The following is a 19,104-nucleotide window of genomic DNA, read 5'->3' as shown; positions in this document are numbered from 1 at the left end:
CCAGAGCCCACCATTGCAAGACATATTTAGAGTTTCATCTGCCACCAGGCTCTAGGAGCACATGATTATATAATGTTGGATCAGAGATGTAGAGGAGCAGCCACATGTACCTCACTGTTAAGCTCCACCCCCTCACCTCTGTCATGTTGGAACGAGAGTGAAAGAGTCATATGTATGACAGGAAGCATTGTCCCGATGCCACATCGTGTGTAGTCCAGACGTTATGTATTTAGACAACCGTATCGAATGTACCCTCATGCTGAGACAGTAGACGGATGTTGACATGCCGCAATGAACATTGGAGAACTGTAAAGAACATCTAACAGCTGCAGAGTGACTTCTTGAAGTAAAGACACATGGACGCATTGAAACGATCTGTGAATATTCAAATGAATAAAGGATTTAACTGAAGCACAAGAGAAATATGTAATCATGTCTGAAGAACTCATGAGTATCAAAGAAACAAGCGAGACAACGCGAAGTTAATGTATATATGTGGAAATGCAAGGTACAGAAGACATATAAAAGCTTGCTGCGATATAACCTATGATGAGACTAAAGTGGAGATGGGAAAAAAGATGGACATCCGACTCATATTCAATCTAACTGAGTTACCTCAGAAACAGACCAAGGCTGCAGGGATGGGAGACTCTAGAAAAACTGCTTTGTGTGAAGGATGGAAAGGAGCCTCTTGGCTTGGGATCAAGGATGACGATGAAGGAATAATTGCAAGGCACAAAGGGAGTCAAGAGGATAAGCTATGGGCATGCCACATATTTCTCTTAGATTAAGCTAAGAAGAAAACATCCTCAAGTGCCAAGTATTGGATAATTAAAAATGCAGAAAGCACATGTGAGATGGAGTGATCAAGTCTCCAGAGGCCAAGAGCAGTAATAGCACCCAATACAATAAAATCAAATAGCAGTAAATAAATGGTCGAAATGGCCAAATTCGTGGCCTCCTCATATGTCTCTCAGAGGGTGAAAAAAAGGGCCATCCATTAAGATAAGGGTGTAAATCCCAGAGCAAAGAACAGGCTGCAAGGTCAACTACAAAGGAGAAACTTTGGCTTAGTGCCTGACCGATGAGAGATGATGGACTAATTGGAGCAAGTGGGTAGTAGTCTCACGTTGTTCTCTGCACATGGGTTTTGTTTCGCTTATGTGCTGCTACCAAGCCGAAAGTCCAAGTTTGGGAGAGAATGCCAACCAATCATATTGAATTGAATTGATATTTTCTTTATATCGCGCTCGTACACAAAGTGTTTCAGAGTGCGACAAGGCAAGGGAGGGGAAAAGGGGAGGAACAAATAAAAAAATAGAAACAAAACAACATATGGGTCAATGTAGCAACCTGCTGTACAAAGTTGCCCAAGCCAATCCTCTACTGTATTCTGTTATAATCCCTATTGAAAGCATTTAGAGGTAGTTCAAGGCATGTCTACTAAATAAGCGCAGCCAATGAAGTAATTAACACTTAGACATACTATAGATACACATGCTCCCTAATTAACCCCTCCATTCAAAAGGTTTTAAGTTTGTCACGTAGGATGGCATCATAGCTGACGCATATTAAGGCATAAAGCCTTTGTGTAACTAAAATAATGTGTGAGTGTGCAGACTACTGCTTGTGGTTCGCCAGATTGCCCTGCTTTATTTTGTACTGACAATAAAGTAGTACTTTGCCATATTCTTTGGGTCTGTCCGGGGTTATTTGAGTCTGAGGTCATTTTGTATGGCAATTCCATTCTGCACATAACAAATGCTTCCAGGTGCTATTGCACAGAGATGTTTATGATTAAATGCAGATATTGACTGTAGGAACTTTGGTTCCATCAGTCCGTTGGCGGGAATGCACATGTCACGTTGTAGCTGCCATGTTGCCATACTAGAAGCAGCTGGTGGGAGTTGTCACTAAATAGACTGAGCAGAATGTCTTATGTTCAGTATGTTTTTCAGCTATAGAACTTTATAAAAGGGGCGTCTGATTAGCAGGCCACCCTTTCAGACACAGATCTACCCACATCATTTTACCTTCCAAAAAGCTCAGTCAATTTCACTTTCAAAGGAAGCATTCTGTCACACCCCTGACTTGTTAACTCAGATATGTCAGCAAGAGGGTTGACATGGCTTCACCAGTGGCAAAAAAAATTTCAAATGAAAAGGCTTTGAATATTTGTACATGTTTTGTGGAAGAATGTGTAATAAATGGGCCCAAGTAGGATATGTGAGTTTCTTAATTCTTCTGCCTATGGCCTGGAGAGCCATGTCGCTCCTTACCAGCCTGTGTACCAACATGGGCAGGGAGAGCATTGAGGATCTTATGATATAGGTCAGAGACTACATCATGGATGAGTGAATGAATGAGTAGTGACGGTTCTTTGAATGAGTCTGAACGGCCAATTTCACGTAGATGGTCTTGGCTTGCTAGACTTGCGTGGTGTTACACCCATGTTCTGGCACCCTCCGAATTGATGAGTCCTCATTATCAATCAAGGACACATACATTTGGCTGCCGTATTTCTAATGACATCTACCCCCTGAGTGCATGAATTAATCAGATCCCTGAGACTGGCAGCTCCGCTCGGCGCAGTGACCTCATTAACCGCGATTGATTTGTGCTACCTTGGGCTCTCCGTCGCTGCCTTGCGTTTGTTTTCATTTGACGCCTGTTATAAGAAAGATAATTCACAAGAGAAAGACTGGACTGGTGACCAGGACAGAGCTGCGTCTTAACAGGGAAGAGTATTGACATATTCTACGGAGGGGTTAATAAGGGAGTATTGAAAAGTTCTGAAGATCACGGCCGAGTGCTTTACAATAGCCTAAGTGAGGACCAAGTATGTAGCGGAGTTACCTGCAATGTCTCAGATTTGAGCACAGTTGCATGTGAGGTCAAAATTCTGCGCAGAGTTGTGTGTTAGTTCCCAAGATGGAGTAGAGGTCGGTGTGGTGAACCAAGATTGATCAGAATGGTTTGTTGGGACAGAACTACTTGAAGACTACTAGAATTGACCATTTTGCATGAAGGCTGATGGGTGGGTATAGCTGTGTGTGACAGTTGAGCACAGCTGGGTGTGAGGTCAACACAATTGAGTGGAGATGTTGAGATGTGTGCATGAGGTTATGAAATTGAGGAGAGATGTGGTAGTGTCTCAAGGTTTATCCGAGATGTGTGTTGAGGCTCCAGGATTGGGTAGCACTTATGTGGGGGTTCCAGGACTCTGTGTGAGGTCCTAGGGATTAGCGGAGCTTTGTGTAAAGTCCCAGAAGTCAGCAGAGTGGCATGTGAAGTCCTAAGAATTATCAAAGACTGTGTAGGGCACTGAAATGGACAGAGCTATGTATAATAATGATCTGGGATTCTGCATAGCTCAGTGTGCAGTGTCAGGATTCTGGCGTCTGTGTGTGTGTCTGTCCCGGGTCCAGCAGAACTTACTGGGGGATCCCATGATTTCGCAAAAGGTGGGGTAATGGCCCTGAGTGAAGGAGAGCTTTGTGCATATATAAGTCCTGGAATAGTAAGGCATGAATGATTGTTACCTCACTGTTACATCACTGAGAACATGGTGCACACATATGTAGGGACCAAGAAAGAATTTAAGGACAGATGGCTTGGTGGCTGAAACTGTCAGCGGTATGAACTGCCCCAAACCTCTTTATTACACGATGACATCTCCTTCATACCCCAAACCTATACCATGTGCACTTAATTGCACCCTCCAGGTTATGTATGTAGTACGTGTGTCTTGAGCTGAAATGTGTTATAGTTAAGTTTAAATGTCAATGAGCCGACTAAGTGCAGAATTGAGTGGATGCAAAAATGATTCCTTAAATTGCCCTGGTGCCACTGTGCTTGGGTAATTTAGATATTGCATTTGCACCGACCGACTGATTCAGATTTGTAGAATTTTTAGCGTGGTGCAAAGTGACTTTATACTGGTGAAAAGTGGCTTTGCACTGCCAACAAACACCCTGATTTACAGAACAGTCTAAAGTGTATTTTTGCAGTGCAAAGTCACTTTGCATTGCAAAATACACTTTGTACTGTTCTTTAAATCACTTTTCACTGAAAAAGTTCTCGTTGCACTGTGCTAAATGGGCCCAATTCACTTTGCAAAGAGTACTTTTTCAGTGCAAAGTGTTCTGTAAATCAGGGTGTTTGTTGACAGTGCAAAGTCACTTTGCTCCAGTACAAAGTCACTTTGTACTGCACTAACAATTCTGTAAATCAGGCCCTAAAATATTGCACTGGTTCGTCTGTGAATCCGTGCACAATGTACTGGCACTGTTGGAATTGCGCAGTAGCATTGCAGTTTATGTAATCTGACTTCAGGCATTTTAGATAAAAGCGTGCCATCACCCTGCCTTACACCATGGGCAGCCATTGGCAGAGACGGGCAGGGTCTTCTTGCATCCCATGTGTGGTAGAACGCACAGTGACGCCTGCAAAGCTGCACACACTGACTTGCAGAAATGGGCAATATCTCTGACACGGGCTGAGCCGACACGAGGCGGGATATGTACTGGTGTTTGGAGAGACCTCACTTTACAGGAACTCATGGGCAATCTCTTAGGAGAGTGCATAGAAGAGCTGAGCATACCATGGGTATGTCCAGGGACGTCATTTCACCAAAATGCCAGAGGTAGCGGAAGTGACATCACACGACCCGTGACCCCACACCGAAGTGATATCGCGGGAAGCGATGGAACACGACCTTTCTCCCATTGACAAAACAGGAAGTGGCATCACATAGCACTGTACACTATGAAAAATATGGTTACGATATCACTATTATGTAATGTACATTTCATACAAGAATGAATCGCCATATGTATGGTTAAGATCATTGTGTACAGGCCCATATTACCAAATTACTGTGAATGCAAGCAAACGTCCATGACCAAATGATAACAATGTGTTATTATGTAGCACTTACACTTAAGCGCTTTATATAGAAAAACATACACCCAATATCACCCAACCTGTGTTGGTACTCATTTATCGACCTCAGAAGGAAGAAAGTCTGTGTTGAGGAGTTTAAGAACAGACTAAATCAGTGACTCACCCCCTGAAGTGTGCCTGAAATAAATCTTTAATGAGTCTAGCAATGTTTGTATAGAATTTCAGAAAGACACATTATTTGGTATTCCTATTCTTTCTTGTTTAGGGTCATTGCTGATAGTGTTAGACTTGTGGCACTCCTGTTCTTATTTTTCTTTTTTTTTTTTTTAAGGGGCCTGAACAAGAAAGCCAGCAACTCCAGAAGTAAAGAGCCACATGGTGCTGGCCACAGCCCAGGAGCTTGCATTACCAAACAAAAAAAAGATATCTTTTTGTTTAGTTTTTTTTTTTTTTTTTTTTTGAGGTCGCAAGGGAGACCACAGAGGTTGCAAGGGAGACCTCAGAGGTCGCAGTTGCGACCTCTGGTGACCCTTAAATGACGTCCCTGGGTATGTCCTTGAGACAGGCCTTTGTATAATCGTGTAGGAGGATTAGACCTTTGAGTGTAGGCTAGGTATAAGAATACTTCATTGGAATAGCAAGTGCCCCTCTTGAACTGTGTTTTGTCTTTGAGAGTTGGCTCTTGCAAGCATACTCCTTCATTCCTCTTTCCCAGAATAAAGACTCATGGTTAGTGAATCTCTCCCCTTTGTATTTGTGTTTTAAACCTATCACCGTGTTTCAGGGCTCAAAATTGCCTGGAACTATTAAGCTCCTGTTTGTTGCCTACAAGAGTCTTGTTTGCACGACAGCTCCTACCAGGAGCTAATGTTCCACTCCCTATGCCAACAGGTGCCATACACGGTTTATAGTGATTTTTTCGAATGGCATATTTCGAATGCCATTTTCTCGACACAATTTGGCCGAATTATTTTTTTTATGTTCATTTTTTTTAATTTTATTTTTTAAATGGTTCACCCCCAAATCCCCCTTTTTTAAACACTTTGTTTACTTACGAAACAAAACAAACATAAAATAAAAAAATAATACATTCGAAAAAAACATTTTCGGCAAAATGTTTTCAACAAAATGGTTTTTGAAAAGATGACCAGATACCGCCATACACACACACCTAGGTGTTATTTATTCGTTAGGGTTCACGTTTGGTGCCATTGTGGTGACTGCTGGGCAAATGGATGGTGCATAAAAAAAAGGCATTCTGAGTGATTTTGCTGGATTTCTAACACGTAGCGGGGGCATGGATCAGAATTATCAATTTAGCCACCTCTAACTTTTCTGTGTTACAAATCTGACAGCATCTCCGCCCCCACAACAAACTTTAAAGGAGGCCTAGATGCTTGGGATTCATATGTAATATGCTTGTTTTTTGCACCCACAAATAGTTATCAGATTCCATAGCAGTACATTTAAATGTCTTGCGCCATGACTAGACATGGCAGATGGTCTTTTCGATTGTTTGCATGTTGAGGTACACACATGCACAGGAACACCAGAATCACCCGGATTTCCTTGCATTACAGCCACTCAATATGCTTTATAATCAGGGCTTTAAGTGGGCTGGGCCTAGCCGGGGCTGAGCCACGGCAGGCTCAGAAATATGGTTCTGAGGCAGACCCTGCAGGGGCTAACTAATGTCCGCTGGCAGGCCCAGCCGCTACAGGACAAGGCTTTTTTTTCTAAACCCTGAAGCTCCATAAAAAAATGCCCTTTCTCCACAAAGGTGGCACAGGAACATGCGAGGCATCCTTGTACTCAAGAGATGCCCGTGGGCCAGTACCACCATAATAGAGGAAAAGGTGAGGGCACTGGAAGCCGAGGTCTTTATTTCTAAAGCTTGAAGCCCCCGCTAATTCGCGGGAGATTCAGGCTTTAGGAAAAAAAGGCCTCGACTTCCAGCGGCCTTACCTTTTCAGCCTTTATGGTGCTGCTGCCCTCATCAAGGATCGCTCAAGCTAAGAGATGCAACAATCACCTGAGAGTGATCACTGCATCTCTCAGCTAAAGGAATACCTGGCGAGGGGCATAGCCACCATTAAGTAGCACCCATTGCAATTCCCCTTGTTTTTCAAAAGTATTGCTCAGTAAACAAAAAGACGTTATTGGGCAAGAAAAAAATCTAGTAGTTCCTTTGTCATTTCCAGGTGGGCAAAGAATGATGCCGAGGCATTTGCATATTTGAAATCTATAGCTTGTAACACTAGTGTGTGGTACTATTGCACAGTGAGTAGAGCGCTCGCTTTGACATTCGTGCAGAGCTTGCTGACGCAGGTTGATCCCGGCACGGCCAAACTCAGCCTTTCATCCTTCCGAGGTTGATAAATGAGCACCACACACCATTGGCAATAATAAGCAGCGCTCAGATACCTGAGGGTTCGTAGCGCTAGATAAATGCTGAATTATTGTTATTGATGAGTGTAGGGATTTCACATTGAGCGTGACTAGGAGGTATTCTGGTTTTCATTCGATGTTCAGTACTATCTGTAGGCAGTGCATCGTGTCTCCGAGGTAGGTCGTGAGTTTAGGCACGTCAATGTCCACCATGTTGTTGATATATTTTCCAATGGCTTCCGTTACCCATCCGATGCCACTCATTATCGGTCTACCTTCTGGGATGTCGTATTTTTTGTGCACTTTAGGCAAGAAGTAGCTGGTTGGCATGCGGAGGTGATTCACCGTCAGGAATTTTAGTTTGTCATCTGTTAATAGGCGTCTTTTGTGCTATTTGACGATCACAGTCTTGGCTTGTGTTACTATCCTAGTGGCTGGATTGGTTGTTAGTGTTTCACAGCAGCATGGTAACTCCAGGGGGTTGGTTGCCTTTGGAATGTATTGGTCTTTGTACAATATGACGATGTTCCCTCCCCTTTGTCAGCCTCCTTGATTACTATGTTGGGGTTGTTCTTCAGTTCATCTAATGCTTTCAGTTCAGCATTGTTCAGATTCTTGTATGTTCTCTTCCTTGTTTTTGTTGTTTGTTCTTCTAAAATGTGCAGATTTCTTGTAATTGCCTTTTGGAAGATGTCTATGGCATTATCTTCTTGTAGACTGGGTGTAAATCTCGATTTTCTTTTCCGTTCCGCGATGTTCATGTTTCTTTCCCCTATCTCGAGGTGTTGTATTATTTCCTTCTTGGAAATTGACTCAATGTCCTCAATGTCATCTAGGTTGAGGAACAAATGTGTGTCTGTTCAGCTGGAATGTTGTCAAAATCCCCAAAACATAAGACATTTGATTACATAACTATAAACTCAAGTCTTTTTCATACTGCCGCAGGCTTTGTTTGAAGTAGCAGCTTAATGTGGGAAGTGTTGCTTGAGTTATTTTAGATCGTATCTGATAGTTCATGCTAAGTTGTCTCTCAAACTGGAATGTATTTATACTCGTTGGTGACACAGCGGGCGGGTAGCTAGAAACAAATTGAGCATACAGATTAGGAATAAGCCGGAATGTGTTCCGAAGCCCGGGGGCTGTGTTTCTTGCAGAATTTCCCAGCACTGGCACACAAGCTTGCGTACATGACTTGCGGCATGTTTGCCAACAGTGCAAACCCCAAAAAGGGAATGATCCACACGGATTAACATATTAGAGAGGGCTGACGGAGAAGATGTTCATTGCACCCTGTTCGCATTGGCTGCAGTACAGGGTAAATGATCACGAGACTTCCTTTCCCCCAAAATGGGCCAAGGTCTTTGACAGCTTAATTTGCAATATGAAAGAGGGTGGTTAAAAGCGACCAGACTATGGTGCAAGCGGAGAAGTCCATGCGCAAAGAGCTATGTATGGAATATGTGAGTGGTTATGTTCAGAGACACTTGAAAGGTCACTGTCCAAGGGTCAATGTCAAGGTCAATATCAAGGTCCAAGGTCAATGTGTTGTATAGTAAAGAACTGTTATCTTTATCACTTTGTGGCACTGTATCTTTGTCCGAAAAGCCACTGCAAAACTCTCATTACGTTATAAAGGAAGACAGCATGCAATTACGTGTTTTATGCTTTTACTGAATTCTGTGAATTCCAATAAAATGTTAGATTGCACTCTAATGTCTTTTTGTTCATGGACAGTGTAAATACCACCCCTGGGTTCAATTGTGTTCGAGCATTTCTTTCAAATCCCTAACATAAAACCTCCAAGCTTTCCAATGATGGCTTTTTATTTTCGCATGTGTTGCTCACACACCATCTAGGCCACTCAAGCACGTGAATAGGATCTCCTATTGGACGTTCCTAATCGTTGGAAGACCTACTCTCCTGAAGTGTGAGCCTTTCCCTGGTGGTCACTCTGCAGCCTTTAGCAGTACACTTTGTTGCGCTTACCTAAATGCTTAACACTGACCCCATTTTTGAGAAACCAGGTTCCAAACGTACTTGTTTTGCGTGTGTTCTGTTACTCGCCATGGCCAACTGAGATACTCAAGCATCATTTGGCAAGATGATGCTTTCTCATCTGCAGCCAATCTCTTTTGATAGAATGCTTGTTTGGGTAACTTATTTATCCCTCAGTGGGGAGGGCCTCTAGTTTATGTGATGGTTTAAAACGGGGGGGGGGTCGGAATAACATAGCCTGTGATGCCTCTGCTTCATAGTGCATAGATTCGGTGGTGCAGCACTATTCTTTTATGCAGGCACGGTCTAGTATTTGAACTGCCAGTCTGTGTGGAGGTGAGCATTTTCCGAGACGGATGTAGAGCGCATCAGCCTGAGAGGTAATTGTTTATAATGAGGCTGGGGATGGAGGGGTGAGGTGCAGCGAGCAGTGGGAGAAGCAAGGTGGGGGGGGGGGCAAATGCACACAACCAGGAGTCCCACGGAGGCATTCTGATGGCTCAGGCAATGGGCAAGGGCCAAAGTGAGGAGCCCCCGAACTTGTAGATATGGTATTCCGGTCCTTCCCATTACCTCGTGCACACCTACCGGTAGCTAATGCACCCTGTCTTAAGAATGCTGTGAAATGCAAGTAACCCTCTGCAGATAACACTTGTAGTGGTGAGGTTTTCAAAGGTGTGTGTGCGAGTGCAAGCATTAGCACATTTACGTTTGTGTGGGAAGGATAGCTCAGGGGCAATGCGTTTGACTTGGAAAAAAGACAACCTGCAGCAACACAGCTTCAAATCCTGGTCCTGGGCTTAGAAACTTGTCTCCTGTATAAAAGAATAATTATGTTTACCAATTGTGATACTGTCCTTTTCTCATTTTCAATGTCACCCGCTGTGCATGCCAGCGTTGTTTTTTTCCAGTGCTTAATATGTGGGCGTGTTTGCCAGGCCTCATTCCGGGATGTATTTCTGAGGCCCGGCACTTATTTTCTCAGACTCTGATTATGATGTTGTGTTTCGGCAATTTTATTATTAAATCTCATTCAGTAGTTGTCACACAACAAGCAACAACAGTGTACACTGGCCACATTCTCTTCACCCTGTGTCGGTGCACCGTTAGTCATTGATCGCCCACGTAGATAGCAGAGTGGTAGTTATCCATTTTCATTAATAACAATGAGTTGGAAGGTGACATTGCTGTGTGCGCGTGCTGGCCACGCCCACACACTTCTTCAGTCCTCCTGCATAATATTGCAGCTCCTCCACTACTGCAACATGCATCAACACAGCAACATTAGCGTGGGTTGGCAACTAGTGTCACCAGTTGAAAGGCCAGGCAAAGAGCCCTAACAGGAGTGCCTTTCGTGAATGTCAAGCTATACTCAAAGGTTTTACTGCAATGTTTGACAGACAAGTTTAGCAGTTCAGTAATCATTTTTCCTGCATTTGTCAATCAATTAAACTTAGTAGGAAAGCAGGTTTGCTCGTTTTCCATGGATAGATGGTCAATGTGTTCCAATTGCCACCCATACAATTCGAGCAAAATGTTAAGAATAATTATGTTTTTAAACACTTGTCTTTAACAGGTATGTTATGTTATTTCATGTTGTTTGGCATCTGTAAATTGCACATCCGCCATGGCTAGTGCATCCATCACCCAGAATAGCCAGTGGGAGTTACAGCGTTATGGGTCATGCGTGTTGGCAGTAGTGGACCGGGAGTTGTCTGCCCGATGTGTCCCAGGTGCACCAGAAAACATTTGGCCCTTGCACATATTTTTATACAAATTAAGTACAGTTTCCCACATGCTGCTCACATACTACTATAAACAAAATATGCAAGGCGATACAATAACTGTAACTCATGCTACAACATACTACTTCAATATATCTATACCATTTATAGTAACACATTCTCATTTAAAGTGAGTCTTCTTAAGTAGTGCTATGAATGAAAATCTAGATTTTGGCTGATGTGATTTTTGACATTTTTGTGTCGTGCACCAGTTCAAATCAAGGGTTAGTGGTGCAATCCCATTGAAAAATGGTAGGATTGAACCATTGTAAAACGCTTTTGTAAATCAGGCCTATATTCACTTGACTTGGCACACACTTAAAATGTGTTGACTGCAAAAGCCACAGCAAGACTTCAACCATATTACAGAAATAATGCCAGTGGCCTCAAGGCAAATTCTTAAGTCTGTGCCGAGGTGTTTTCTTGACATCCTTGTGGTTGGAGCATTGGGGCTTGTTTACAAAACGCCAAGAACCTATAGTTGGTTTAAAAGGCCTGAAAAAGAAACGTTCAGCTATAATGTGTAAGTAGGATATTCTACTTGAGCCAAGACACACATTCACCAACCACAAGGCTGTTACGTTTACACTGTACCAATGATCCCTAAAAGGGCGAAACAAGGTGTGTGGTTTTCTGGCAGCCTTGATAAAGGTCTGTCTTATTGATATTGATATTTTATTTCTATCGCGCTCGTGCACAAGTGTTTCCGAGCGCGCGTACACAAGTGTTACAGAGCCCTTGATAGGTTGATAAAGCTACATATAAAGTAGGACTGCCCTGTAAGCAGTGGTTGAAGGGGGTGGGAGTGGGAGCAGTTGGGAGAGGTGCTCCTCACCTTTTATTTTAAAAAGAAACAGTTCCAGAATGGTTTTGTTTTAAAATAAAAGTGCAAGAAGAAGTTGAACCTTGCACTTTCAGTGCACTGCACTGAAAATTCCCTTAAACAGAAGGTGCATGTATTTGGGTGTTTGTATGTGCGTGGTAAGGGGGGGGGCGTGGCAATGGGGTTTGTGGGGACCGTGGGCAGGCCAGTAGGGAACACATTTCGATTACATCTTTTTGTACACTTCAACAACTGCCTGTAAAACGAGACAATTTCCTGGTGCAAAAGGCTTCCCTTGCTGATGTGGCTCTGATCTGGAGGTGAAATGCCAGTGATGCCTACTATGTGGCATTGTGGCATGAGCGACTTGGCTCAATATGCACAAAGTGCATAATAAGCGATTGCATGTTTTATTGTTGGTATATATAGATTGAAGCTGTTTATTGCATGGATTCTATTCTGCCTAGAAAGAAATTGACCCATTCAACAAAACATGCTATTGATTTCACACAACCTCATATTTACATGTCTTCATAAAATGCAAAGTAGAATGCAGACATACTTATGTTAAGCACTGTTGATTATGCAGTTAAGGCATTATATATGTATGCAATGAGGTGTTTACAATTAATTCCATTTCAAAATAAATGTTGTGCATATAATAGTAGGGCAAGAGTAGAATACCGGTGCCGTGGTGGGGGCTGGAGTACCTTAACTGCAGCTTGATTGGACCAGGAGTACAAAAAACTGCAGCATTGAGGGACAGGGGTATAATAAATAACTTAGTGGTGGTTGAAGTCTAATAACTGTAAAGTGGCAGGGACAGAAGTACAGTAAAAGCAAAATAGTGGGACCAAGAGTACATTGTTTTTAACATGACAGGGCCAGAAGTAGATTCTCTGCAGCATTGTGTGGTTGGAAGTACGATAACTGTAACTCACTGGGAATTGGAGTATGGAGTAAGGTGTAAAGTGACTGTGATATGGCTGGATCAGGGATACACCTGTTTATGTATTTATTTGGATTTATAATTGATGTATACAAATTGACCTTTTCACAATTGATTGTGGGAGAATTGACCTTTTCACATTTGATTGTGAAATGAAGGTAAATAAGGACATATATGCAGTGGGAAAACCCTGCAACCCCACACTCAATCCAAAAAACCCTGCAACCCCCTACCCAATCCAATTATATCATTTATTACCCCAAACCCACCCCACAGATATATATCAAAAGTAAAATAAAGTTAAAGGTCAATTGTGCAGAAGGTCAATTAGGACAACTATTATTAGGTCAATTAGGACAAAAGGTCAATTGGAAAAGGTACATTTGGGTAATACCTTTATAATAAGTATCAGAATTGAACTAGCTAAACCTAGGGCAAGCAACATGAAGATGGGTGTTAATGGTGAAATGAAGATGAAGGATTGCTTACAAACAGGAGAGAAAAGAAAGAAGAGTGGGTATAGAATATACTTACCGGGATTGAGAGTTCCAGAGTTTAGGAGCAAGAAGAGGCAATGAGTGGAGACAGGACTGAGTACATGGAGGAGGGGATCCAGCCAGCGGAACAGGGACGAGGAATGAATCAGGTGACTGGGAGAATAGATGGAAATAGGAGAGGAGAGATAAGGGGTCATGAAGTCTCTTAAGGACAATACATACAATCAAAATTGAAGGTCGGTAGGAAAGGAGAGCGAACACATAGGCACCAGAGAAGGGGAGATATGAGAGCAAGGAGGACATAGATATAGAAGAATAGCACGGTTGCATATAGAAAAAAGAGGGGAAGCTTAATCAGCAAGACCTAAGAAGGGGGTTTGAGTAACTGTCTAAGCCACAGAAGACTAGTGTTTTTTTAGGAGTTCCATACTGGTTCATTAGCAGCTTGGTTGGTATCAGTTAATATTGTCCCCATACATATGGTCTCCATATATAATGTAGCTGGGAAATGATTGTGGTGACATTATTTATGGTGACCATATGTATGGTGTAGAGGAGGTCCCAAACACGATTCACACCCCCACCGCCCATTTTGAGGTGCCAGGAATGTTCACGCCGAAATATGTGACATATGATGAGCAAATAAACCAGCAGAGAGCAGCAGCAGGGCTCTGCCCAATACCTATCAGACTGACAGCACCTATTTAAGTACCTGCACCTAAGAAACCTTGGACAGTTAGGTACCCATTGAGAAAACCATATCATCAAGTGAGACAGAATGACGATTGTCAAAATGCAATACCAGAAGAAGCCAAGAAAGTCTTAAAAGAAGACGCATGGTGACGTCACAAAAACCCAGACTAACTGAAATATAAAAGAGATGACTACCTATGAATGATGAAAAGAGACGAAACACCATGGACAAGTGACATCCTGGGATTAAAGCAAAATAACTATGTCAAATGTTAGATGCATATGCCGTGAACGTGATGCAGATATTCAGTCAGCTTACACATGTACATATGCAAGGAACATCAAGAAGCTAAGAAAATCATGAGGCTTGCTAAAGCTTAGTAGTAAAATAGAGTGCAGCAAGCACCACCTATACATATATACCTCAAGAAAAGAACTGTATATAAGTATACTTCCACTATGCACAAGAGCAGAGCTGACCAAAGGTTACTTAACGTCTCACGAAGAGAGCTTCGCAGCAGGCAAATCGAGAATTAAGGACAGACAGAAACTCTGACGAAGGCAAGTCATGCCAAGAAGCCAAGGTCCTACCAGCTGAAGCAGGCCAACAGTAGATATATTTAATGAAGAGAAGAACATAGTATCCTATTCTGAAAGGTCAAGATAAGGCACAGGAGGCATATGGCTGACACAATTAAATCAAATGCACGAATTACATGAAGAATAAGACGACTTTCACGGTGTCAGAATCACGTGACCGAGCCAGCAGAAGGGATGAAACTTTCACACCTATGCATGGAATTGTGCCATGCCCAGGCGCCTTCACTTTTCCAGAGCAAGAAGCAGTCTCGAGGCCAAGATACAAAGAAATAATTGACACATACCACTGAGGTGATGATTGATTGTTGCAATAATTGGAGGGAGACTGGGGGAGTGGACACGCTCCCTGCACCTGGCTGGCTACTCTGCACGCTACTAGGCTGGTGGAAAAGTATGAGTGGGGTTGATGCCAGCCCAATCATAGTGAACCAAGTAATATAGGGTCCTATAGTTAATAGAGCCAATGAGATGTTGTACTTTTAGTGACGTCTATGGCAGACATTTTGAAGGAATGGCTCAGATGCCCCACCTGCCACTGTTTATCCAAACCCCTCACTTTTTTACCATATACAGAGATAGTACCTATACTAAAGTTACTTTCCTATAACCAATAGAATTGAATGCAACATTTTAAGTGTTACACGTCAGTAATGATGAGTTTTCAGTATAAAAGATGTGTTTTTAATGAAGTTCGTTGGAGTTGTGAAGTGAGAAGGAAGATTGAGCGATTGCTGATGTTCTCCCCGTTTTTTGTACTTGTCCTTAAACGGACTCCCCTTGCCAAACTATTGAGTTGTCATTATTGATTCGATGCAAGAGTATTAATCTGCATCCCCATCCTTCTCACGGGTGCTGCTACTCATCTTAAAGTGCTATTGGGCAACCCCCAGCTTTATCGGCCGGTTGGGGACCTAGTGCTCAATGGGGTAAAGGGGAGCAGGGGTTGTGGGGGTGTTCCCGCTTACCTTGACAATAAAAGGGTTTGGGGTTTGCAGGGGTGTCCCCTGCGTGTTAAAAGCAGCAATTTCTTGGCTACATTTTTGCCAGGCGACATTTTTGCGGGGACATTATTACATGGAACTGTTTGGATGAGAGAAAGATGTGCTCCTGTTGGTTCTGCATTATGTTAGAGTTATCAAGTGCTTGGATTTCCATGTGCAACACATGTTGGTACAATTGAGTAGTTTGTTTTCATGAACAGGTTATTATTGCTTCCATTGAGTTCCCGATATGATTGATATTGGTGCATTTGAGTTTGCATTGGCGCACTCCTGGTTAATTTAGATTCCTTTTCTGATGGCAATGATTTCTTTGAATTCCTCATTGGCCCAATGTTCAATTTTAGTTTGTGATTTATAAGGGTGATATGTGGTTGATTTGATTTTCACATTGAGACCGTATTATATCATGCAGTTTATCTTAGGAGTGTTACTGTCCAATTTTGCTTCCATATAAAAGGTCTGTTTTTAATCGAGCTCCATTTCGGAGGGGTGTTGGATCATTTCAGTTAGATGTCATGATGCTGTTGGTTTATGCCTGTTGCTACATTTTTGGTCCATATGGTTACGTTATTAAGTCATCGGCACTCCATACCAAAGCATTCTTCCTTAATTTGAGCTGCAGAGTGTCAAGGTTCATTTGGGTGAGGTATCTAGGTAGCATTTGTTAAACCAAGTTCCACATCAGTGGTTTGGGGATCTCTAGAAGAAAGTAATTAGTAAATGTGTGATCCCTCAGAGGATTATTAAGCCATTTGTGAGTTTCATTAGGGTGTTATTGTTTAATGTTCAGTCTTCATCATACGCATATTGATTTATTTACAATCTGTAAGGGAAGGTCATTGGTTAATTTCTTTTCTCTGCTGGTTATTGGTTACATTTCAGTTTATATCACAAGGTTATTGCTTATTTGCTGGTTGGTATGAGAAGGTCATTGGTTAATTTGTGGCCTCTCAGAGGCCCATTGATTAATCTGCGATCTGTATCAGGAACGCTGCTATTTTAAAGCCCCGCCTGCCGCTGCCTCTCAGGCCGGGAAGGCTGCCATTGTAGGAGAATTGAATCCCACAAAGAGAAGGGTTGGCTGTGATTAAAAGGTCAGCATGTTTCATTTTCAAAATGTGTAAAAGTAAATTGCATCACACCTTCGGGAACTGCACTTGGCACATGCAGTGTGTGGAGCCGCGGCGAGGTACACCGACAGAAAAGCGGATCAATAATGAAAAATTGGAGGGGGAGTGCAGAAATCAGTGAAATGAGGAGAGAGGCAGGGTGGACGACAGAGCTGATAAGGAGGGAAAGAAAGAGAAAAGGTGGATGACAATGAAAGGAAACAGTAGGAGCTGTAGGTGGAAGGCTTGGGTGGAAAGAACATAGGCAGAGATGAATGGAAAGAGATGCATGTATCCTGTGCTACAGAGTTGAGCATGATCAATATGTGGCAGACACAGAGGTAGGGTTTTAAAATATATTAGTTTATTCGCTTTAAAAAAAGTGGGTTAACAATTAAAAATACAAGTAAAAAGTATGATGTGTTGGGCCTCATAATCCATATTCAAGTGATTCAATCTTGGGATGCGTCTTTACGTACAATTTACTCATAATCTATTTTGTTTAAGTGTCCTCACACTTTTTTCTTAGCTTCTCATTCCATCGATTCAGGTCCTCTAAGTATTGTTCTGGACACTTGGGATGCCCCATCCTCTGGTTCTCATGCCCCATATTGACTGACATTTTAGGCTATATCAGGATGGGACATAGGGCTGGACAAGGCCAATATGAGTCCCAGAGCTTTCACCAGAAGCCTGGTCATCTGAACCTCTCTAGATGCTGGGTCTGGCTAGTAATGTTTCCTTCCTGTTTCCGAGCCTGACTCTAGACCCTAAAACCCTATTTTTGTCAACCTCCTTGAAGATTCACAACAGTCTCCTCCCTAGGGGACTTCTCTTCTTCTGTTCTATTCATTCCACTGTTCTCCACAGTTACCTTCTTCTGCGCCTCCTATATTTTTTACCATGGGCCTGTACCTCCACACTTTCTATGTTCTCTCATGTCATACATTTAACACACTTTCTCCTCCTCTATCTAAACCTCTTTTTTGATGACTTTCCTCCTCTTCTGTCTCCTACCTCGTCCATGCTATTCTTCTGCTCCACCATCCTGGTATCTCCGCTAATAACCTCATGTGTGTTCCTCAACTACTTCCTCCGCACAGTTCTCCCAAACACCTTTCAAACCCCTGCATCTCTTTTCCTCCTGCCTCCAACTCCTCAATATCACTTTCTCCCTCCACCCCTCCTATGACTCTGCTTTCACATGTCTCACTCCATCTAATGGTCCTTTTCCTCCTCAACACCTCTTTGCTTTACACCTCCTGCTCAGTCTTCACCACTTCCTTGATCTTCGCAACATTCTCTATCGTCACTGCCATTTTCAACCTTCCCTCCTGCCTCCTGGTCTCCTCCCTCCATCCTCCCTACTCCTGATCCAGCTCCACGTCATCTCCCCCTTCTGTCTCCAAAACTCTCCAAAACTGCTTGTCCTCTGCCCTCAAACCCCCACACCTTCAGGGAAACTTACATAGTATATAAAGCGGTCTAGTCACACACCTAAGTATCCACCTTGCCTAACTCTGCTCAACTTGTCATGATCGTTTAACTCAAGGCATGATTGAGTAAGTCATAGTCTGAGCCTTGATATCTGTAAACAATTATACCTAACCACAATGGGAAGGAAGTGCGGGAGCCAACCCCTCACTACCATTGTAATTGTCCGATGATACCCCTTCTTTCCCAGCTCTTTTGCAAACCATGCATCCTAAGCAAGGATTGGTGGGTGGACTGTATCTGTTTATATAACAAATAATGAAATACTGCTGTGGAACATTGTAATGCCAAATGATAATGATTTTTGATACTTGGCTCCACTTCATTTGTGTATTTTTTTCATTCATCCTCATAGGGTTAAGGCGAAGAAAGGGGTGAACCTTCTGAATACGAAGTCCAGGGATCTGCAGTGGCTGGTGAACTCTGAGCTGTTGACTGGTGGGAAACACTCTACAGCAACCGTGGATGTTGCCAAAATAGAAGGATCCCCACCAAGGTATGTGTGTGGCTATTGGTGGATAAAGTTCATTGATGTGTTGCCTCTGGATTCTTATGAACAAATTCGAGTACTGGTAAATTGGATAAGAGGGTAACACTATGTTTATCATTAGAATCAGATTTTCTGAGTCTGTGGAAATCTAAGATACATATTTATCCCCCTGGCTATGTCTCCACCCCAATATTGGTCCCTTTTCTTTGCCTGTGCAAACATCTTCCCCAACCATTCTTCTTCCACTGTAGGCTGGTCATAATGGAGTTGTTCACATTGGTCAACTTTGGGAGGAGTTAACCTCCAACTATTGGTGTTCCAAATTAATGCTCAAACCTTTAATGTGCACGTTGAAGTATCAGAATATTTGTACATT

The 19,104-nt window shown here is 42.7% G+C and overlaps 1 protein-coding gene across 1 annotated transcript in view; it reads left to right on the top strand.

The window, feature by feature from the left end:
* The window catches only part of TMEM132E (transmembrane protein 132E), a 1,510,109-nt gene that overhangs the window by 1,079,287 nt on the left and 411,718 nt on the right, over window positions 1–19,104 (top strand). The window contains exon 4 of the mRNA XM_069614886.1: window positions 18,594–18,734. Within this exon, the coding sequence (XP_069470987.1) occupies window positions 18,594–18,734 (141 nt within the window). The remainder of the gene's footprint in view (window positions 1–18,593; window positions 18,735–19,104) is intronic.

The sequence above is a fragment of the Ambystoma mexicanum genome, chromosome 9, assembly GCF_040938575.1.
Source record: "Ambystoma mexicanum isolate Mex_15411 chromosome 9, UKY_AmexF1_1, whole genome shotgun sequence".
Classification (NCBI taxonomy): Eukaryota; Metazoa; Chordata; class Amphibia; order Caudata; family Ambystomatidae; genus Ambystoma; species Ambystoma mexicanum.
Note: the sequence above shows the minus strand (reverse complement) of the source record. Positions and strands in the feature narration are given on the sequence as shown.